Below are 25334 nucleotides of genomic sequence, written 5' to 3' on the forward strand. Positions count from 1 at the left end.
TTACAATATTGCGTTACTCCCTTAAAAAGTAACTTATTGCGTTACGTTTTAGTTAATTATTGGAGATTTTCTGATATTTGAGGTATTCTGATTTTGCATTTCACTGATTTTATTCATTTTAAGGAATACTGAATCTTTTTTCTTTTTTTTCAAGACAGATGAGTAAATGCATGCTCACATTTAGTCTAGAACTACAATAACATCATGTTCACTCTCACCGCCTCATGATTTCACTTAACATGTGGACAGGAGAGCTGTCAGTCAATAAATGGGAAAACAAAGTAACTTGCGTTACTTATTTGAAAAAGTAACTTTTTGTTGTAAATGTAAAAGTAATGTATTACTTTACTAGGTACTTGAAAAAAGTAATCTGATTACGTAGCTTGAGTTGTATTGTGTCACCCCCAACACTGATAACAACATAGAACAAAACACTAAAATACATTATTTTTATATTTACAACAACAAAAGTTGTGAGTGGACTCAGTGCTCTTATGTGCTTGCTAATGTTTTTAGCATAATGCTAGGTGATTACCAGGGTATTTTGGGTGGTTGCTAGAGAGGGACTCAAATCTAGAGACTAAAAGTCATTGGGGGTGACTAGAGGGCGGACTTGGGACAGTAAGCAAAACCCTAAAAACCACTCAAAAGACCCCCTACAACATCTTAGTATTGTGGTGGAGAGTAGCATGGCATTCATATTTTCTTCAGAAAATGTTCAAACTCTTGTGTTTATTTTATTGAATTGTATTTTACTGCTAGGTAGAGTGTTTGCACGTGTCTCTGAAGTTTGGCATGATTCAGTTCAGTCTTAAAACAGCAGTTGACAGGCACTCACCACATCACTTCAAGTGAATTGCCATGGGAACACACACATGCGCACACACACACAAAGACATGCACACACACACACACACACACACACACACACACACACACACACACACACACACACACACACACACACACACACACACACACACACACACACACACACACACACACACACACACACACACACACACACACACACACACACACACACACACACACATACATACAGAGCCTTTCATACAAGAGAAAGGGCAGCACTGAAAGAGAGAGGCTTTAATGAGCAGATTAACGTGTAATGGAGACATTTTACTCTGTGGGTGAAATGAAAGAGAGCTCTGTGTGACCGTGTGTGTGCAAATGTGTGTGTGAGAGAGAGAGAGAGCGTGTGTTTGTGCATGCACGTGTGTGGTTATGGACTATTCTCAGACTCACTAACAAAACACCGTAAGACCATCCAGACGCACCCACTCCACACACACTATAGCACAGGTGTGCACACACAATCAATTCAGTGTAACATGGTAATTTTTACACTCCGTTGACACAATAGGTAGATTACGAGAGTGGAAAGGGGTAATATATACTGTACGTATGGGACAAAGTGAAGTGTTGAATTACAATATTCCATACAATTTGCATCAAATCACATCATGGAAGGGAGTAAGATGCAACAAGTAATCGCTTTCTCACGACAAAACCATATAAAGGGATTCCAGGGAATTTAAGACTTTCTTTTTTGTCTTGCAGTCAACCACATGTCTCCTTCTCAGATGCCAGTTATGAATAATCACCGTCATTACTCACTCAACACGGAGCCATCTATATTATCTAGGGCTCCAGAAAAAAGCCACATGATTGGCTCTTGATTGTCTGAGCAAGCTTCTGATTGGTTAATTCTGTGCATGCCAACCTCACACACTGACCCACTTTCACTAGACAAACAAGCACACAATGAGATGCGGCCACCAACAAACACAATCTGAAGTAAATACACATGCTTTTGTGTTGCATGTTTACTTCAGTTTGACCTACTGGAATATGTCTACATTTGTTAAAGTCTTTTCATGCATCAGGTTCACTGCTGATTGTGTGTTTTGGTGGGTGGGGTCATGTTCAAGTAAAATAAACTTCTGTGGGTGTGTTTGTACACTGTTCATGCATGAGTTTGTCTGTTGTATGCTGTGCTCATTTTAGTCTACCTCTTGTGGTTCAGTTTGAAACCTATTTGCAATACTATATATCCACGTGATGTAAAAGACAACAGGATTCCTCAGACCGGCACACCTTCTTCCATTGCTCTGTGGTCCAGTTCTAATGCTCACGTGCCACTGTTGGTGCTTTCGGCGGTGGACAGGGGTCAGCATGGGCACCCTGACTGATCTGATTGCTCTGAAAGGCCTCCATTGGCACAATGCACGGTTCACTCTCAAGACCCTTAAAAGTTACTAAGACGTCGTTACAAAGTCCATCTCACTACAGTGGTTCTACAATAACTTTATGAATCGGCGACAATAGTTTTTGTGCGCAAAAAAACCCTAAATAACGACTTATATAGTGATGACGATTTCAAAACACGGCATCATTAAGCTTCGAAGCGTTATGAATCAGTGAGTCGATTCAGCAGTTTGAATCGCCAAATTTCAGCAGTTTGGCGGTTTGACACGCGATCTGAATCATGATTCGACTCACTGATTCATGAAATCGTCGTCACTATGTAAGTCGTTATTTAGGGTTTTTTTGTGCACAAAAACTATTCTCGCCGATTCATAAAGTTATTTTAGAACCACTGTAGTGAGATGGACTATGTAACGACGTCTTTAGTGCCTTTTAAGGGTCTTGAGAGTGAACCGTGCATTGTGCCAATGGAGGCCTTTCAGAGCCATCAGATTTCAACTAAAATATCTTCATTTGTGTCTGAAGATGAACGGAGGTCTGACGGGTGTCGAACGACATGAGGGTGAGGAATTAATGACAGAATTTTCATTTTTGGGTGAACTAACCCTTTAAGTAAGATATCCTTGTGAAAAATAAATGCTTATCTTAATGTATTAAATGTGCAGCTTGTAATGTACTGTTTTCTTTTATACTGTACTTGCAAATACTATATTATTAACAAAATAAAAGTTTGCTTAAGTGTAGTGTACTTAAAGAGAGCACACTTCCATGACTATGTTTGGTTACACTTTATTTTAAGGTGTCCTTGTCACAGTGTAATTCTACATTTAATAACTGAGTAATAATAATTAACTAGATGTACTATAGGGTTATGGTTATGATTAGGTTTGGTTTAGGGTCAATTACATGTAGTTATGCATGATTTATAGTTCTTACTAAAGTACAAGGACACTAGGACACTGTTACCCTAGATATTTTTTAACACACTTAAGTACACTTTATTAATTTTTTTAGAAAAATAATGTCAAGTTACATTTATTTTAAATAATTATGTTTTAATCACCTTTTGTCATGTTATAAAGTACACTTAGTTTGATGTGTTGATTACTATACTAAGGTAAAGTAATTGATTATAATTGTAATTGCAATTCTAACAATATACAACAAATACGTTTTGCAATCAACCTGTAAGGCATCATGACACAAATTAAAATAGTTCAGTACAATTACTTATGAGGTTCAGTTTCAGTTAGAAATCAAAGCAGCCACTATATGCTAATACAGGGAAGTCAAGAGGTAATCATTCTTACTTTTCGGATTTCAAATGAAACCAATCTACCTTTTACTGTATCTGAGTTATGACCAGTCATAAAAAAGATGACTTATGCACCCCTTTCTGCTTCCAACAGCACATGACTTTTACCAGCTCATCATATAATACATACTAATGTCGGCTAGTTCATATATATTTAACTTGCTATGTCTGACACGGCAGAATTTACAGAGAAGTTTTAATAATCAGGTCAGAAGCAAATCTCGCAATGAGGTCACAGACAAAAAGAGCTCAAGTCCTGGGTTATTAGACATTTATTTATTTAAACATTTTTAATAAAGTAAGTAGGGTTGCATTTGACTGTGATTTTACCTTGATTAACTTGACCTGTACTCTTTATCTGTACAGTGCTGATACACTGTGCCTGTACAGTGATAGTTTTATAACATCCGTCCCCTGTTTTTGGCTTCTAGCAGGTGAGGAGACTGATAGCAGGAGAGGTGGGATGGGTCAGCGTGGCCCCAATCCCATGAAACTGAAATGTTCTGTGTTGCTTATCACAGGATAAACTACAACAGCGGATTTGTTTTTCGGTTAATCATTTTAATAAAAGTAGTTTTGTCAGATGGTCAGACAGTACTCCATTTCATTCCAAATTATTTGCTGTCATATCTAACCATAAGTGGCAAAGCCATGAAAGACCAATACCAATCCAAACCAAAAAATGCCAAATTAAACCATTTAATCACAATTCAATTATTTGTCATGCTGGGGTTGAATAAAGACAAGAAGCAGTTCTTTTAATGAAAATAAACTCAAACTCACTTCTCGGGAATACAGAAAACAGAACAAACACTCATAATCTACGAGATCTGACAAAGAATAACTGGAAAAGAGCGCTTGCAGAAAGAAACACAAGGGACTAAACGAGGTAATTAACAAGACACAGGAGAGACACATGAGGGCAAATCAAAACCATGGCAACAGAAGCTGAAACTGAACTGAGAACAGTGTGAAACTTACAAAGTCCAACTGATGCAAAACACAGACCAAAGATGACACGGTTATCCTACATCAGGGGTCTCTTTTGTGAAGAAAAAGTAGCAGAAGAGTAGGGGACACACTACTTCGTCATCTTAAACGGACGCTCTGTCGCTTAGTTACGTGCGTCCTGTCACCGTTTAAACGGCCCTGTCAATCATCTTGTCACCGTTAAAATCCTCAATATTTAATTTAATTCAATCTCCTACCGTATCGGAGAGAAATGTTGTAGCACGTTGATCTGGAAGTCGTGGGTATTTCATGAGGAGATTCTCCTCATGTGTTTGCAATTTGAATATAATTATGCATTTAAAAGTTAATGCCCAAACCTGTCATTACAAAAGTTCACAATGCTGTTGCAGATAATGGGTATATAATGGATAACATTTTTGAATAAATATATTTTCGTCAAGTTATATTCTGATTATGAATCACTCAACCCCCTTTATCTAAACCTCTAACCGCCAGACGCGCACATCCATCATGTTTGTAGTTTTTAAACACTTTTTATCTGTGTTTGTAGTTCTTATAATCGAATCCTTGTTCAATACACAATGGGTTGTGGGCAATATTAGCCGTGTGTAAAAAGTAGACCATCCGAGTATCTTTTGGATAGTGATTTCAACATACTACAACGTTATCCAACCGATCCCCGTTCACACGGATCTGAACGACTAAAAATGCTGTATTATTCATGCCAGGCCAGTAGGTGGCGATGCTACTTTGTGAAGACAAAGACACTACGCACCTATAGTTTGAACACGTAATATGCATCTGCATGATGTCACCGTTTTCACAAATTCACGGTTTTGTAGTTTTCGGAGACGATAACGGTGTTGCTTTTAAAAACTTTCACTGTGAATGTGTTTTTAGGCCCCCAAAACACTGTTGTCATGTAATCGCACGGACAAAATAAATAAAAAGTTGAAAATGGGGTCGTGTAAACGGCACCTCAGGGTGCTTTCACACTTGGCTCGATTGCCTGGTCAGAACCAAGCTTAACTTGAAATTAAACATTTAAGACATTTGCTCCGTCTCTAAAACCTTTTTCCATTTCAGCTGATGTTATGAATCTTTGAGGCTTTGAATGGGGCTTTTGTCACGATATAATTGATTACTTTATTATACACACAGTTTGAGCTCATTCAAACTAATGACTGAACAACAGTGAGAAGCATAGACAGTAGCTCGTGCTCCTTTATGTGTGTTTGTATAGACTATTTTTCCCGTTCCAGAGAAACTCCAACTATCACATGACTGGAACTAATTTTGTTTGTCAATGTTTCACTCTTTCACTCACACCGTCAGGGTCAGTGATACACCCTGTAAAAAAACAGCTGCTCATGCTTTTACAACCTTATACACACACACACACACACACACACACGCAATAAACACAAGTATGGCGTGTGCTGTTGAACTTCAAAGGCTAAGAAGCTCAGAGGTAACCGGAAACCAAGCAATGGTTTAAGAAGAAAACAAGGCTGTGTGTGTGTGTGTGTGTGTAATAAATGTAAAGACATTTGTATAAGATCATGTTCACTTTGATCATTAAAACCACCAAACACATTAGAGCACGAAGACTTTGGTTTGTTTAGCTGAGGATTCTGGGTTTCACCAGCTTAAATTACAGCTAAATCTGATATCCACTGTTCTTTTTTTTATATTTAGCCTTTGATCTGTGCAAGTGTAGTGATATAGTGTATAAAGTATGCTAACATATCTGTTGCTACACAGTTGCTAGGGCATTCTGGGTGATTCTAAGTGGATGCTAGGGTGTTCTGGGTGGTTGCTAGGGTGTTGCTAAGGCATTACTAAATGGCTTCTATGGTAGGTGATTGCTGGAAAATTGTTCTGAATGGTTGTTATTGGATGTTAGGTGGTTGCTAGAGGGTTTTCAAGGTGTTCTGGGTGATTGCTAGAGCAGTTCTAGGTGATTGATAGGGTATTGCTTGATGGCTGTTATGTGTTCGATAGGGTGTGTTGATATCAAATTGCTAAGTGGTTTCTAGGGTGTTCTAGGTTGTTTCTTACTGGTCAAAGAAATGCACCTTAATTCTCTATGATATCCTGGCCCAGTTCCCTGCTTTAATATAATAACTTCACCTGTTTTATCATTCAGCATGCAAAAATCTTCACCGCAATTATGGGTGTTATTTGTCATGTCTGTGCGGGTTTGTTAAGTTATTTGCTGAAGCCTTACGAAGCTCTATGCAGATCTTAAGAAGCTTCACTGCTCACAGTGGGACTCAGAGGTAAAATCAGAAGGTGGGCAGCTGGACTCAATTTCCCACTCTCTTCATATCACAATGCTGGCTTAGACACACACACACACACACACACACATATCCATTCCTCCCAGTGAACGGTAGATGGAGGATGAATGGGAGAGAGTAACTAGGGGGGTTTAAGGCGGATTAAGCCTCCTGTCTGCTCCCCTCTGAGCGCTACTGCTGGGAGACTCAAACATGACATAATTCAGAGGAGACTAAAGGACAAAGACCTCTCTCTCTCACACACACACACTCACACTCGCTGCCTCGCTCTCGTCTGCTCATCAGACAGACAAGATCAAATAGTTCCCCCCAAAAGCCCTCTTCAGATGAATGGTGCAAGTTTTACAGTTGCACACACATTCAGAGGGTTGAAGGAGTTCAGGCCGGGCGGCCTGTGAATGCAGGGCTTTTATAGTTTACTGGAGGGAGAAAGAGATTTTGAGAGAGTCCCAAACTTAAGACGTGCATGTGTGTGTTTATACATAGCTGGATGTCAATAAAAGTTTTAAATACAGACTTTGAGCTGAAGTCCATCCAGCTGTGAGCTAAGCTGTACAGTTGAGCGTTTCCCGAGGCCTGTACGTCCCATTTAAACCTATTTTTATTCTATCTTTACTCAAAACACACTAGTGGTCAACCAGTATGGGCTTTTCTATGGCTGATATCATGGTGACTTATAAAATAGATATAAATACACAGTACATTATAATTAATTCACAGTAAACGAGATGTCTATGCACACTTTGCTGCGTACACACACTAAGTGTGAATTTGTTTGAAATAAAATGTCAAATGAACAGCAATACTCGCACAAAGAAACATACTAACTTTTTAGACAGACAGACAGATGATGGATGGATGGATGGATGGATGGATGGATGGATGGATGGATGGATGGATGGATGGATGGATGGATGGATGGATGGATGGATGGATGGATGGACGATGATAGATAGACAGACAGACTAGATAGACAGACAGACAGACAGACAGACAGACTAGATAGATAGATAGATAGATAGATGATAGATAGATAGATAGATAGATAGATAGATAGATAGATAGATAGATAGATAGATAGATAGATAGATAGATAGATAGATAGATAGATAGATAGATAGATAGATAGATAGATAGATAGATAGATAGATAGATAGATAGATAGATAGATAGATAGATAGACAGATAGTGCTGAGATGTATTACGTTCCAAGGTCATATTCAGTACAAACTCTAACCCTAAGTGTGAACAAAAGTAGTAGTGACACTAGCCTTAGTAAAATGAATGGAAAGAAAAAGAAACAAACATGTACTTCCACCAAGTATGCACAGTTTCACAGAGATATACAGTATGCACACAGTGAAATAGTCGTATAACTGCAGTCTTTGTGCATTTCCGCCTTGTCGGTTTATGCACAGTAAGCAGTTCCTACCCGCACATAAACTGTACAGTAAGCATACATAATCATTTCCATACACACACTCATAAACATGTCAAATAACGGTTGCCTATCAGATATGTAAATCAGATATACGTATCTAAATTGAGCAAATAATGTTATGTATTGTATATTCTTGCTAACATGTAGGCCTACATTAAGATCAAACTGTACGTCATGCTTCGACACACACGTCCATCTGCAGGGAATGTGTGTGTATTTCTGACCTGTGAACTGTGCTCCACTGGAAACTATCGCAGGAACTGAAATTAGAAGCTTGCGAGAACATCAAAGCATTAAACATAATAAAGATGGTTGACTGCAGAGGATTTCTAAATGGTCCATTTAGCAAGTTCTTATGAAATCCTGCAATCATATGTGATGTGACCATTCTGATTTATAGTGGCTTTCTCAAAAAAATAAAAACTCTGTTACTCATTTACAAACCAATATGATCTCCTTTCATACTGTAAATGATATTTGGGAGCTTGAGAAGAGCTTATCAGTGAACTTCGGTCTTCACACAAAGATATAATATGGCTCTTGTAATAACACATGAATTATATGGACTACTTTTATGGTGCTTTTATGGTACCTACATTTTCCTTTTGTGTTTGTCAAAGGAAAAAATCAAGGTCGGACCATCAAGACAGTAAGTAAACAATGACAGAATTATTTCCTTTAATTATCAGTATTTTTTGTTGCTCTAAGCTTTGTTGCTTTTTCTGTTGGACTTGTCTATCCGGTCAGACTGATAAGGTCAATCTTCAGTCTGAAGAACTCATTATCCTATGTGGCCTCAAATAAGTGCGTCAGTTTCCAAATTCAATTCCACATATGCGTCATTGACAGACTTTCATTAAATATATTATGTTATATTGCATACGTACACTATATTGCCAAAAGTTTTGGGATGCCTACCTTTACATGTGCATTAACTTTAATTACGTCCCATTCTTAATCTGTAGGTTTTAATATGGAGTCGTCCCACTCTTTGCAGCTCTAACAGCTTCAACTCTTCTGGGATGGCTTTCCACAAGGTTTAGGAGTGTGTTTATGGGAATCTTTGACGCACATTTGTGAGGTCAGGCACTGATGTTGGACGAGAAGGCCTGGCTTTCAGTCTCCGCTCTAGTTCATCCCAAAGGTGTTCTATCGGGTTAAGGTCAGGACTCTGTGCAGGCCAGTCAAGTTCCTCCACACCAAACTCACTCATCCATGTCTTTATGGGCCGACGCTTTGTGCACTGGAGACCAGTCATGTTGGAACAGGAAGGGACCGTCCCCAAACTGATCCCACAAAGTTGGGAGCATGAAATTGTCCAAAATGTCTTGGTATGCTGAAGCATTAAGAGTTCCTTTCACTGGAACTAAGGGGCCAAGCCCAACCCCTGAGAAACAACCCCACACCATAATCCCCCCTCCACCAAACTTACAATGCAGTCAGGCAAGTCCCGCTCGCTTGGAAACGGCCAAACCCAGACCCGTCCATCGGATTGCCAAACAGTGTAGCGTGATTGGTCCCTCAGAGAACACGTCTCCACTGCTCTAGAGTCCAGTGGTGGCGTGCTTTACCCCACTGCATCCCACGCTTTGCATTGCACTTGGTGATGTAAGGCTTGGATGAGCTGCTCGGCCATGGAAACCCATTCCATGAAGCTCTACACACTGTTCTTGAGCTCATCTGAAGCCCACATGAAGTTTGAAGGTCTGTAGCTATTGACTGCAGAAAGTTGGTGACTTCTGCACACTGTGACCCTCAGCATGCGCTGACCCCGCTCTGTGATTTTACGTGGCCTACCACTTCATGGTTGAGTTGCTGTTGTTCCCAATTGCTTCCAATTTGTTATAATACCACTAACAGTTGAGCGTGGAATATTTAGTAGTGAGGAAATTTCACGAATGGACTTATTGCACAGGTGTCAACCAATCATGGTACCACGCTTGAGTTCACTGAGCTCTTGAGAGCGACCCATTCTTTTTTTATACACCTGTGGCCATGGAAGTGATAGGAACACCTAAATTCAATGATTTGGAGGGGTGTCCCAATACTTAATATAGCAATATAGTGTATGTTTAAAATTACCACGCAGTGCATTTTCAGGCTCAAACACTGACATTTGTGTGTACTCATTATAAGTGAATCCTACAGCGTAAAACATATGCAAACACAAAGATTTCACACTGTCACGTTTGCTTTAAGAGATCTCTGATCACTAGACATGAAAAGAATCAGACACATGCACAAAATCAGACAATCTTGATATCTCCATGACAATGTGTGTTTTGCAGCCAAAAGCTGCGTGTCCATAACCAACGGGATTAATTCTCTCAAGCACGAGAGCAGCACACACGCGCAAGCAACAGAAGGTCTATTCTGGTCTCTGAAACATGTTGGAACGCCACCACGACTTCTGGAGCTGGAATGTCTGTAACGGATTCGTAACACCCCGAAAACATTCCCAAACTTCTCCTCTTCTTCAGACGCTGAGAAAAATCCGGTCTTATCTTTCAATCGAACATAATGACTAAGACTTAGAGTAATCATCTCTATAAATAGCTCTTCTTCACTGCCCATTTCCTGCAATCAAACCGGACCATTATCTCTCAAAAGTCATCAGATCTGATTGTAGAATGTTCTCAAAGTTGCGCAGTCTAACTCAGAGCATTCATTCTAACTCATCATCACTTCGGTTACTATGTAAAACCTTGATGCACAGTAGAAAGAAAGAGTTATTTTATACTTTCCCCCATATGTTTTACTTGCAGACAGACACTTTATCTACTATAACACATCAAAGAATGGGAAAAGACAAAACAGCCTGACTGCAGTCCAAGGAAAATCTTAAATATCCATTTATCAACCACAAAAACTATTCTGTACGGGAGAAGGACAGACGCGTTCACGCTCTTGATGGATGGCTGATCATAGATCAGACTTTCTCTAATGATCTATGCAGTCATCTGCAAAGCGCTGCTGTCCGGTATGACATCTGAACTGTGTTTGCCCTGTCTGGAGGATCAGGGTCTTTTATGTATACGCTTCTATTCCCAGACAGCAGCAATGTGATATCATTAACATGTATGATTCACTTTTTTGCCTCTCTCGGATAAAATAACATACACATGCTTTATTACACATGTATAACACAGACAAAGTGGTAATTACACATTTATAACAATGAATTACTGACAGGTTGGTAAGAGGTTCTCTTAGAGGACTGAATGCATTTAAAGAATAGAATGTGACAAAGGGACTTATCCTGCATGAATGAACACACACACACACACACACACATATATAAGGGGTGAATGTCCGCCTGTGACCCACTGCCCCAGTGCTACCCACAGATAAGATTTCACTGAGACGGATTTGCTTCAGAGAAACCTAAACCTGACATTTATATACGGCACACATTTATAACCCCAGCACAAAGAATGTAAATGAACAGACTTCGGCAACTTCCTGATTTGCAGTACACTGTACCTTTAGAGGTACAACAGTTTGTCACTGGTGCAGGACATCTACGTCTATAAGTACCTTAGAGTTGTAATATTTACCCTTAAGGTAGTAACCTTTTAGGGGTAGATTGAGGTACAAAGTTGTCCCTTTAACCTTTAAATGCATTAAGGTTTCGCCAATCATTCTTACATATTAGGGTCTTTAGCGACCCGGACCTATATCTAACACAGATTGATCTCTACCTGTCGTGATAATATAAAACTCTCCTGATATTAGAGTAACAATTACAGAAGAATAAAATAAAGCATATTTTATTACCTTTTGGAGGTTGTAAGGGTTCAGTTGGAGCAGATGTTTTATACCACCAACACTGTCCTCGTCAGAGCTCATTTCCCAGTACATTCAGCATCTGCCTCATATTCACCATTTCAAACATATCATTTTCAACATCTCCAGAATCAATATTTAGATCACTGACAGCTTCTTCACCAGATCCACCATCAGTAACAGTAATATTTGACTGCGTTCAGTTCTTGCTCTGCTGTAAATAAGAGCCATTTCAAGTTTTGCTGATGATTCTTCCTATTCTTTTGTTTTCTGCCTGCGGCAACTATGAGTGAAACGTCACTTCATCATAGAGTATGAGACATCGCCACCTTGTGGAATAAAGGTGAATTGCACTAATTCAGTCATCAAAGATTGAATTATAGTTGTGCGGAAAAAAAGATACACTTACACTCTTACACACCTTGGGTCGTTAGCGACCCTATACAATTTTTTACCAAAAAACGAATGGTAAAACAGGCATTCTTTTATAATTTCATATATTTTTTTCTTGTTATATTGTTCATAATGATCAATTCATTATCACTAAGAAGGAATACTAAGAAGGTTGATGAATGAGGAGGAGGGAAGTGAATGACATCCCGGGTCACTAAAGACCCGAGGTATGAGTTTAAGAGTTAATGGTACTGGCACATTTCTATCTGACAGTGTACTTTCAAAATGCTGAATGTGAAATAGCTGCGTGAAGCTCTAAATAAGGGAGGGTAAAACCTCCTAGGACGACTGCTTTTTGAAACAAGTAATTGTTATCTGCAAAATAAGTTCTGACAGGTTTTCAATGAATTCTTCTATGCCATCTTTCAAACACACGCTTCAAACTCTTTCTCGCTGTCTCCAGCTGGGTCATGTCCCAGGGGGTGTATTGCTTTAGGGACAGATGTCCTGAGGGGGTGCTGGTATTGTCTAAAGCAGACTCTAAACTGTTATTATCCCCCCGAAAAAACCTTAACCCATGGGGGACTAATTTAGGTCAGGGGTGGGGGAGAGCGACAGAGAGCCAGAGGTTTCCTCACAACAACAACAACAGGATAATCGAAACATACACTTACTTATTACAATACATACATCTACACTGAAAAAAAATGGAGTAGGATTGACCTTTTCATTCTGATTAATTGCACCAATAATTACAAAGACATGGCACATTGGATCAAACATGAAATTGTGAAGTAAAACGCACATATTAAGTTATAATGACTTCAAACCAACCCAAACCTTCCTTCTTCAAGTAAAGGTTTTGTCTGATCTAGCTAATGTCTGGAGACAATTTGTACCCAAAGTACAGCTAAGTAAACCAACCCACACACACACATATGCACTTACAAACATCTCAGTCAGTTGAGGTTGTGTAGAGGACTTCTGTTTGGTACACGCGCCCACCAGAATATACCAAGCCAAATAAATACTCTCAGTTCACAACTTGCCAAAGGACACACACACACACACACACACACACACACACACACACACACACACACACACACACACACACACACACACACACACACACACACACACACACACACACACACACACACACACACACACACACACACACACACACACACACACACACACACACACACACACACACACTCATGTTTGTTTTTGTGAAATGTGAGGACATTCCATAGGCGTAATGGTTTTTATACCGTACAAACCGTATTTTCTATCCCCTTACACTGCACCTGTCCCTAAACCTAGCCCTAACAGGAGACTGTGCAGTTCACTTTCTGTGAAAAAAAACTCATTCTGTGTGATTTATAAGCATTTTGAAAAGTGAGGACATGGGGAACGTCCTCATATTTCACCCTCTTTTTGTAATACCTGTGTCATACCCATGTCATTATACACATTTGTGTCCTGATATTTCACGAAAACATGCCCACACACACACACACACACACACACACACACACACACACACACACACACACACACACACACACACACACACACACACACATACATACAGACACACCAGTATGTTTAGTTAAACAGAGAGTGCCTTAACGGCAGGACTCTGGCAGTTTACACACACCCGCTCTGAAGCTCTGACATCAATCAGAGAAGTGTTCAAATGTTGTAACACACATTCACAGAAAGCTTTCAAGAGCTGATATGACATTACAAACCTATACTCTGATTTGACACATAACCAACATGTCTGAAGATCTCAATTGTACACAAAAGTCACACACCAAAATAATAACAGTAATAACAAAAGACTCATCTGTTTATGATGATTATTGCAAGAGTGATCTCTTACCCGTAGGCATTGCAGCTCGATCCAGATTTGATTACATATCCACTTAGTATTCCAGACCAGTGCCACACACACACAAAACACACTCCTTTAATCCGTCAATTCACTTTACATTCTCCCTGAGACACACAGGATTGCTCCGTCTGTGTGAGTGATACTGAGGGTATCTGCGCACACACACACACACACACACATTCAGTAAATCCTCGGTTCACACACTCATAGGCTTTGAGCCGCACTGCAACGGTCTTGACGGTCTGCCTGTCACTCACACATTGAGCAGTTCTAGATTCTCTTCCCAAATCTCCCTCCCTGTGGCTCCTCCCTCTCCCACTGCAACAAATTAGCAGCTCAGACTTCCATAGAATGCTCCTCTCTCTCTCTCTCTCTCTCTCTCTCTCTCTCTCTCTCTCTCTCTCTCTCTCTCTCTCTCTCTCTCTCTCTCTCTCTCTCTCTCTCTCTCTCTCTCTCTCTCTCTCTCTCTCTCTCTCTCTCTCTCTCTCTCTCTCTCTCTCTCTCTCTCTCTCTCTCTCTCTCTCGCTTTCTCTTTTGACTTTCTGTGAGCTCCGGGAAATTTCTTTTTACTTTATGTCATGTGACTTATTTTAAGTGTTTGTATTTTGGCACAGCAAAAGTTTGACATCATCATGACCCTGTCCCAAACATTAGTGAGGCTGTATGACACTGTATCATTTTGGATGGGAACTGTAAAATATTCTTTTCATAAAGTCTTTGATTGTTAACTGTGACATGCTCACTGCTCACACTGACAGCCAAACAACTGCAAAGCATTTCTGGCTCTGATGAAGTCTCTACTTATGGTCAGTTTTAAAAGTAAAATGGGACCTCACTAGTGACCGATATAGAACACACTACATGCTCTATAGGCAACGCTTTGCATCATATATATATATATATATATATATATATATATATATATATATATATATATATATATATATATATATAAATTACACCAAATGTATCAATATTTTGTAAAATGGCACAGCTTTTTAAATGTCTGAACATACACGCTTAACATCAGTAAATCAAGCATTAGACTATGTTATGATATTATGATAACCAAGCACTATTTAATGAACTTTAGTAATTAGAAGTAAAACTATTGGAAATCATGTATGAATGTATATCTCTCATTTAACTGAACTTTGGACTGTTGGTGGTGCTTAAGATATTGTTGGTGTTTCTGTAAAAAAATAGATTATTGTAATTATATTATATTATTAAAAGATAATACTACTACTACTACTAATTCGACTACTAATGACAATATACAACGCACTAAGGATTGATGAGCTGCTGGGTTCATGAATATTAATCACGTTGACAGCATTCGCTCAAACTGATTTGCTGAAATCAAAACAGGGACAGGAAAAGATGAGCGCCAGCCAATGAGATTGCCGTTTGCGCATTAGTTCCGCCCATTACCGGGAAAAAAAACGACATATCTTCTGCTTGTTCTTAAAGGCCCACTGAAATCAAAATAAAGTTTAGTATGATTATCTTAGCCTTAAGGTTATGAATAAGCTGGTGTGTTCCAAAACAATGACAAAATTTACATTTAGGAGATATAAGCATTCAAAATGTACAGTCTCTCACTTCCGTTAAAACGAATCACAGATTTTGATGACATCATCGCAGACTTCACCTTCTCATCACATCTTCTGTCCAATCAAATGCGCTCTAGAATCTGAAGTCCCGCCCCCTGCTTTATAAATAGACCCTGAACTGCGTCTGAAAACGGTCAGTTGTTCACGCATTTACTATTTTCTACATGGTGAAAGGCACACAGCGCACACTATACATGCGATAGGAACGATTCAGAGTAAATATGCTTTCAGTTGAGGCGAAAAGTCTGGGTTCACGATAGTTTCACGCGCACAACTGCAACACACACACATAGTCTAGAGCAGAGCCGTTATACTACATATACGAGAGCGCAGCGCGGATCATATGCGCGAGTCGGCACAGACAACAAAACATATCGAACCCATTTAAATGCTGCACAGAATGCTGTATTTCAAGGAGATATGGAGGAGATTATGATGATAAACGGTTAGAGATTAGGAGAAAACTGGCATTAAAAAAAACAGAAAGGCTAGTCAAACTGTGGTAATAACGGAACGCTATTGGCTGTTTCAAAAAAGGGGAGGAGCTGCTAACAGCTGGAGCCGTTTGAGGGGAAATTACGTCAACACATTGAATAATGCTGCGCGTTCCAAGGCACTTCAGTGCGCCTTTAAAAGCTGAATAATTCCAAATGAACTCCGTTATTTTGACAGGAAAATACAACAAATAATATTGTTAACCTGTAGCGTGTCGATTTTGCGTGGTATGTAAGACTCTGGCTCTCTCTCTCTCTCTCTCTCTCTCTCTCTCTCTCACGCGCGTGCAAGTTCTTCACACTAGAGTTTACGATACGTCAGATGAGCTGATTTGAAATCGTATAGATTGTTTGACGAGAGTGAAACTCTCAAGCGCTCATTCAGAGTGTCCAGCGAGTAAAAATATATTTATGCTAAACTTATTCTTAGCATCTAACACATACACTGGCGAGTAAAATATGAGAATTTATTAGCCAATGGCTAATGATAGATATTATTTAATCTCCCAGAGTGACGATTTACTCGCATATGCAAGTGTTTTACTCGCATTGTAGAGGGTTGATATATGATCAATAAGTTATGACAACATGTTTTACATTGCTTTAAAGGTGCAGTGTGTAATATTTATGAGGGTCTATTGACAGAAATGCAATATAATATACATAACTATGTTTTCAGTGGTGCATAAAGACCTCACATAATGAAGCGTTGTGTTTTTATTACCTTAGAATGAGCCATTTCTATATCCATACACCGCAGGTCCTCTTACAGTGGAGCCATTTTGTGCCGCCATGTTTCTATGGTAGCCCTAAAGGGACAAACTGCTCTACAGAACGCTAGTCACTCTCTGCTGTCTCAGACAACAACATCTATGTCCTGTGTCAGCCACCGTAGCTTCTCTATGTGCTCGAGCATTTGTTGATTGCAATTCATAACCTCACCACCAGATGCCGCTAAAATGAACACACTGCATTTTTAACAACTTTTAAGCAATTTTCAATTTTTTTTAAATAATTTATACAAAAAACAACTCTTTTTTTATTATTTAAGTTGAAATGACTTAAACATCCAAGTTGATTGTGCTTAATTTTTTTTTACAGTGACTCACGAGAGAGAATATTTACAATGAGAACAGAGCTTGGCATCAGCACAATTCTAATGAACATACAAAACACTTCACACACAATGTCGAGTAAAAAAAGATTCTTCAATATAGACTGAACAATTTTTATCAATATATGTCATGATTGAATGAATCATATTTAACATTTCTCTTGCTAATGTGCACCCACTTCACTGTAAAAAATCCAACTTATGTTTTGTATCACAAATTCAGCTCTTAAAGTTTATTCAACTATTTAACATGAAAAAAGTTTGTACAACTAATTGACCCTAAGTTGAGAAAACTCAAAAATGCTCTGCAGCTGGTTGCCTTAAACTTTAAAGTTTTCTCAACTTTTTTTTTTTTTTTACAGTGTTGGATACCTTTTTGTTTCTGTTAGCTTGTCCCTTTTGAAAAAAGTATGCTAAATTGTTTTTAATATGCAATCATAGTGTATTTCAAATCTTAAAAGTTTATTAAAAAAAAGCTGTATTTGCAGATAATATTAATGAAGTAAAAGGCAACTTAAAGGGATAGTTCACCCAAAAATGAAAATTTGATGTTTTCTGCTTACCCCCAAGGCATCCAAGATGTAGGTGTCTTTGTTTCTTCATCAGAACACAAATTAGGATTTTTAACTCCAACCGTTGCTGTGTGTCACTCATATAATGCTTGTAAACGTGGTCTAATTCTATTACAGTAAAAAAAACATGCACAGACAACTTCAAAGTAAACCCTGCTGCTCGTGATGACACATTGATGTCTTAAGACACGAAACGATCGGTTTCTGCGAGAAACCCAACGGTATTTATGCAATTATATCACCTCATATCAGACGAATGTCATCAGCTCTCCAGACTGCCATAACTTCCTGTGAGGGAGGTCAAAATACCGCCGCGGTCATAGATATATACATAGATGCCTCATCAGTGCCTGCGTGGATCGGTCGAATGAGGAATCTACGTATATATATATCTATGACCCGGTATTTTGACCTTATTCGCAGGAAGTTATGGCGGTCTGATGACATTTTTCTGATATGAGGTGAAAAAATAGCATAAATACTGCTCTGTTTCTCACAGAAACGATCGTTTCGTGTCTTAAGACATCAATGTGTCGCCACGAGCCACAGGGTTTAATATGGATTTGTCTGTGCATGTTTTTTTTACTGTAATAGAACTGGACCCCATGGACATGCATTATAAGACTGACAGACGGCAACGGTTGGAGTTAAAAATCTTCATTTGTGTTCTACTGAAGAAACAAAGACACCTACATTTTGGATGCCTTATAGGGGTAAGCAGAAAAACATCACATTTTCTTTTTTGGGTGAACTATCCCTTTAAGTGTAAAAGAGAATACACTTTTATGTATTGTTTCTTAACTAATGTATGTAGGGTATTTGCACTTTTTAATATTGTTGTTTTAAGTTTTACTTTAAAATGTACTTAAAATGTACTAATGTAAGTATTTAAAAAAAAAAACACTCTAAAGTTCAGATTATTGCATATAATATAAATTTAAGTGTCCGGAAAACATTACAGTCAGTTTTCACTTAACTATATAATTTCTGTAATAAATACTTTTTTTTTTTTTTTTAAGTAAAAACTTCTTTTTCACTAGGGGTCCCAATGTATTCTGGGATTGTCTTCTCTACAAAGAATACATAAGGCAAAAGAAAGCATAAATAGGTTATAATTTTGCATTAGGAGCATGGTTTAAAAAGTTGTCTGCCTAGGCAGCTCACTAGGTTTTGGACTACAGCCCAGGTATAAGAAGAAAGGGGGAAAATTATAGCATATCATTTTTTCTTTTTTTTTGCGTTTGTCAGCTTGTCCACGGTAGGCTCTTACGCACACACACATTCTTTGAAACAGTAGCAGGGGGTTCAGGCCTGATCAATAGCTGAGAACAGCCCCACATAAAGACTCTCTCCAACTCCCCCCGTTCTCATAGGAGCTTCAGCTGAAACAAACAATACACCACAGCCACTTCATCAAACACCATCAGCCAGGGAGAATCATGTCTGTCCACGAATGAGCCTGATTAAATCATTCACCTTTCACTTATTTTAGTTCATTCATTATATCTAATTATCACATCTGGATATTTTGTCCCCTACCCAAACTTTATGCATTTTTAGATTTTCAACAAAAAAGAAAACCAGATTGCGATTATTGCCATCTTTGTGGCAGCAAAGTGACAGCATTTTGCTCAGCTTGAAACCAGAGAAAAACACAAAAACACATTTCAAATGGGAAGTAGCTGTCCGAATGACTGCAGAAATAAACTTAACAAGAAATTGGAGCTATCCTTTTACAGACTGCCAAAAGCTACAGAAATGAGAAGCAAATGGATCGTTGCAATTTGCAGAAACAACATGACTCCAGGCAGCAGAACGTGGGTCTGCAGTTATTGTTTTGTCAGATATGTTGCATTTTGGGGTAAAATCATACCTTAGGTTATGTATATTGTATTGAAAACTCATCAATTAAATGTTTACATATTGTATTGTGTAACTGTAAAGTTTTTTTTGTCAGCATTTATTAAAAAACATGATGAGCTATGAGTTGTACAAAGGGGGATGGTTAGATAATGTTAGACAAAAATTTTTTTCCTCTTACAAAGCAAGTTTAGAAAGATAGATAGACAGCTCTTCTTTTCCAAGCAGTTTTATGGAAAGTCTATAATGTTATGTCTATAATGCTTTAGTGCTTTAACAAGTTTAAGGGCTGGGTGATATGGTGGATATAAGCAATCAATAGTGTTGTTTAACAGATAAGACGTTCACAGGCTTTGATTCATGTATTTCTCCAGCATTGAAATCAGGTACATATAGATGTCAGGAAACCCGAATCCTGGCCACATGTCAATGTCCATGGACCACTGGTTCTTTGGCGAGTTGTGAGGATCACTGTCAAGTCCAGCTACCTTTAATATAAGCAGATAATTGTTTGTTTTACTCCTGTTTTCACAGTTTCCCGAACTAAATGCTCCAGGATGTTTTGCCAATGAAATTACCCGTAGCAGTTCTAGACAGGTGGAGCTGGGGGAGGGGGAGGGGTTCTGACAAAAGACTTACTTACACCAAACACCAAACCAAACTATTTACATTTTGAACAGCATTGGCTGGAGATGCAGCAGAGACCAATCAGCTTGCAGAATGAAGTGAATGATGTGATAGCAAGCAGATTCCATTAAGGACCTACCAGCCATCTAGAGTTTCAAGGCTGAACTACAAATATCACATTTTAATTACCTATATTACCACATATATTTTGGCCATTAAAATAATAATAATAATAATAATAATAATAATAATAATAATAATAATAATAATAATAATAATAATATATATATATATTGAAACTTTTTTATTTATATTGTCCAAAATATATTTAGCATTTCCCCAAAATGTATTTTACATTGCTCCTTGAAGTACATTTTGTAACATATATTGGCATTTTGAAGGTTTAAACCAAATATATTTTCAATAAAAAAAATAAAAACAATCTTATAACATTAATTTAGCAAATATCTGAAATACATTTTAGCCAGATTTAATAGGATTAACTAACAAACAAGACAAGCAAGACAGCAAGCAAACAAACTGACAAATGAACAAACCAAAAAACGGAGTGATAAGTGAGCATTTGAAGGAAGGTATGAACGAGTCTTCAAGCCAACAAACAATCAAACATCAGCATCACATCATTGTCTGTATTTCTCTAGTGCGTCGCATCGATGTCTGTGGTCAGCCGCTGCTGACAGTTAACTAAAGTTTGAGTAATGTTCAGTGTTTCACTGGATAATTAGTAAGTGTGAAGTAAACAGATTTGTGGCTTTGAGTTCATTCAGAATTGGCTTGAGTTAAAGAGACTAAGTCAAAAGTAGATAACAGAGGTACATGCTAGTACAAGTGACTTTAACACACCTTAAACACTCACACACACACACACACACACACACACACACACACCTTTTGAGGCCTAACAAACACACTGCTATTTTACGCAATAGGATAGGCAGCTGTGAAAGTGATAATACCTTTTAATGAGCACTGGTGGAACGGACACACACACACACACACACACACACACACGCACACTCACTCACTCACTCACTCAGTAACTATAGTTTGACTATCCTCAATCGGCAGGGCTATTCATATCCAGTGACCCAAATTAAAGAGTGACCACCTCTCAGCTCCATCATGCAGTTTATCACACACACACACACACACACACACTCACACACACACACACACACACACACACACACACACACACACACACACACACACACACACACACACACACACACACACACACACACACACACACACACACACACACACACACACACACACACACACACACACACACACACACACACACACATATATGGTTTGACCATGTTACAAATCCAGATTACTGTTGGTGAAAACTGTCGGTGTGTGTGTGCGCATTTGTGTGTGCGTGCGTGCGTGTGTACTGCATTGTAACATGCAGCTATAAGAGCTATAAGAGCTTGTTGTCAGTTAGAATTGATGGATTAAAGTCTCTCTCTCACCCAAATCCAGCCCCATTCACAGTTTCAGAGTTTGGAGCTGCAGTCTAATCCCTGATCACTCAAACAAACTGAACAAACCCCCACAGTTAGCAGGAAGAGGGTGAGATTTCACACAAACACACATGCACCCATTCACCCTTATATACTTACATGTGTAGTTTACACACGCTTAGTGTTAACTGAGGACATCCCTATACCATTCAGGACTATTTGCACCAGCAGATATTGTATTAAAAGGATGTTTGTGAAAACATACAGTGGTAATAAAATAATAATAAACAGCACAACGTAAGGACTGCATTATTTAAAAGAATATAGTTTGGACATTTGCATAACTCCAATGTTTGCATATCACATTACCAAAGCTAATGTTACAACAGAGGGGGAGTTATTTACTACTTTACTTTTCATTGTACTGTTCAAAGTTTTTGAAGAAGAACACATTACATCGATCAAAAGACTGTAAAACTTTTCTAGGACCAATTTCTCAATATTTAGGTCACTTTTCCCAAACTCAGTGATCACTGATATATATATATATATATATATATATATATATATATATATATATATATATATATATATATATATTAGATCTGGTTGAACGATGTATTAATTAAATTAATTAAATTCTGATTGGATTCTGTTGGTAATAGGCTCTTACCTAAAGCTAAAAGAAGTTACGTGCCACTGAAAAATGCTTTAGACCTTCTTTTTGTTCTGAATGGTAAGCAGAAAACACTTGAGGTTTGCCACAGACTTGTCCCATCATCTACAACGCAACTGAATGCTTCTTTAATCACCTCTATACTTCAAAAACCACAGAAAACTACTTTTAAACAGGAAATTACAGACTATTTATGTACATATTTACAGTGGGTCTTCGCACTGGATTAGCTTTACCTGAGGTAATTTTCCAGAAGGTAAAAGTAAAAGTCACTGTAATCTACTGATATTGTCCGTAATGATTACTGAGATGGCACATTCGGATGGGACTAATATCACTGAGAAGCTCTGGTAATAATAACTTTACCCAGCGCCGCCGCTCCCACCACGCGCATTACGCGTTCCGTGTAGTGCTGAGGACCTGTGGATCCGCATTATATCTTAAAAATATAATATTTCTGCTGCTGTATGTGTTTTTTATGTTAATCAAACATCAAAGGAACAATAAAATCAGTTTAATTTATACAGTAAACACTGTCCAGTTTTATTTTACATTTGATCACTTTATTTAATGTATCTACCTGAAAACTACTGTTTACTTGTCTTTAATAATCTCTATATTAGTGTTACTGGATCTTAGCGCTGCATTTGATACTATCGACCACAACATTCTTTTGAATAGACTCAAAAATCATGTAGGTATATTTCAGTGGAATTGCATTGGCATGGTTTAAATCATACCTATCTGACCGTTATCAGTTTGTAGCAGTAAATGAAGAGATGTCACACCGATCGCAAGTTCAGTATGGAGTACCACAAGGCTCAGTGTTAGGACCGCTACTCTTCACCCTGTACATGCTACCACTGGGAGATATCATTAGGAAGCATGGTGTTAGTTTTCACTGTTACACTGACGATACTCAGCTCTATATTTCTTCACGCCCTGAAGAAACTTACCAATTCACAAGATTGGCAGAATTCATAGCTGATATAAAAATTTGATGACTAGTAATTTCCTGCAACTTAATACTGAAAAAACGTAATTTTTAATTATTGGACCAAAAAGCTCCACAAGTATAACCTAGAATACTGTCTAACCCTTGATGGCTGCTCTGTCAAGTCCTCGTCATCAGTGAGGAACCTGGGTGTGCTCTTTCATAAGAATCTTTTGTTTGAAAGCCATGTTTCTAGCATCTGTAAAACTGCATTCTACCATCTTAAAAATATATCTAAATTACGGCACATGCTCTCAATGCAAAATGCTGAACATTTAGTTCATGCGTTCATGACCTCAAGGCTAGATTATTGTAATCCTCTACCAAATGTGTGCACACTAACTTGGATGGGTTAAATGCAGAGGACAAATTCTGCCTTCACATATCACTTATCAAAGTAAAACACAAACAATGCAAATGGGTTGCCAGGAAGACAGCTGTTGTTATGACAACAGGTTTGGTGGTAGGCCCTGCAACGACGATCTAAAGGGTGAGACGGCCCACACATCGTTAATAAATGAGTTGGTGCCTCACTCTCGCACTATCGTCACACCAGATGCAAATCTAAAGCAAATGTTCTCAGATGCATCCTTGTAATAGACAACATTTCAGCAGGTGACTGTGTATGCATCCGTCTTTCTGGTTGTCTTTGCATGGTTGTGCTCAAGTGTGTGTGTTTGTGTGAATGTCAGATGTTGTTTTGATGATAAATGAAAGCCAACGTCCATGACCCCAATCCCCAAAACATGTCAACAGCCCCCACCACACACACACCTTCACACACACACACACACACACACACATAGACAAATGAACACATGCGTTTTAAAAAATCAGCTACACAAGTGCACACACTCACACTGATTTTACAGCATGTATACCGTATACAGTAAACTGCTAAATTGACTGAACTGTGCTAGTTTCATATCTCTTGTGACACGCAATTTCAAAATTTCAACTCAAATCGATGTTTAAGGGCAATTTATTTTGGCAGCCATGTAATAAGATGGATATTGTTTGGCCAGTTTTGTGTTTTAAGGGGTCATTGTCAGCGTGTGTGTGTGTGTGTGTGTGTGTGTGTGTGTGTGTGTGTGTGTGTGTGTGTGTGTGTGTGTGTGTGTGTGTGTGTGTGTGTGTGTGTGTGTGTGTGTGTGTGTGTGTTGGAGGAAGTGCTGTTTGGCCTCAGATGATCATGCTGGGTGAGCAGTCAACAGGAGGGGGAAATGGTCTTCCTCTGACTAATATGGATGTGTGTGCGCTGAGTAAGAATGAAAAAATTGGTTGCAGTATGCTTTATTTTACAGTATGTGCACTTTCAATGTACTTATAGTGTACTTACCCACAAAAGTGCTGAATAATGTAACTACTAGGAGTAAGGTTAGGTTTAGGGTTAGTACCTAAGTTAGTACCCAGTTAGTGTCATTACTACAATAAGTGCACAGTATGTTATGGCAAAATAAGAATGTAAAATAAAGCGAAAAATCTAAGAAAAATCACAGATTCAAAAATATAACAATAATTTGACACTGACTGTGTGTACATC

At 38.4% G+C, this 25334-nt stretch overlaps 1 protein-coding gene across 2 annotated transcripts in view; it reads right to left on the reverse strand.

The window, feature by feature from the left end:
• The window catches only part of LOC307117738 (pleckstrin homology domain-containing family G member 1), a 66222-nt gene that overhangs the window by 39901 nt on the left and 987 nt on the right, over window positions 1–25334 (reverse strand). Inside the window, exon 1 of one of the 2 annotated variants that reach the window (XM_079802774.1) lies at window positions 14334–14607. The exons of the other annotated variant lie outside the window; for it this stretch is intronic. Coding sequence (XP_079658900.1) covers window positions 14334–14343 — 10 coding nt within the window. The 5' untranslated portion in view covers window positions 14344–14607. Of the gene's footprint in view, window positions 1–14333; window positions 14608–25334 lie in introns of those variants that run through there. 2 annotated transcript variants of the gene reach the window in all.

This window comes from Gobio gobio (assembly GCF_949357685.1).
Source record: "Gobio gobio genome assembly, chromosome: 21".
Taxonomy (NCBI): Eukaryota; Metazoa; Chordata; class Actinopteri; order Cypriniformes; family Gobionidae; genus Gobio; species Gobio gobio.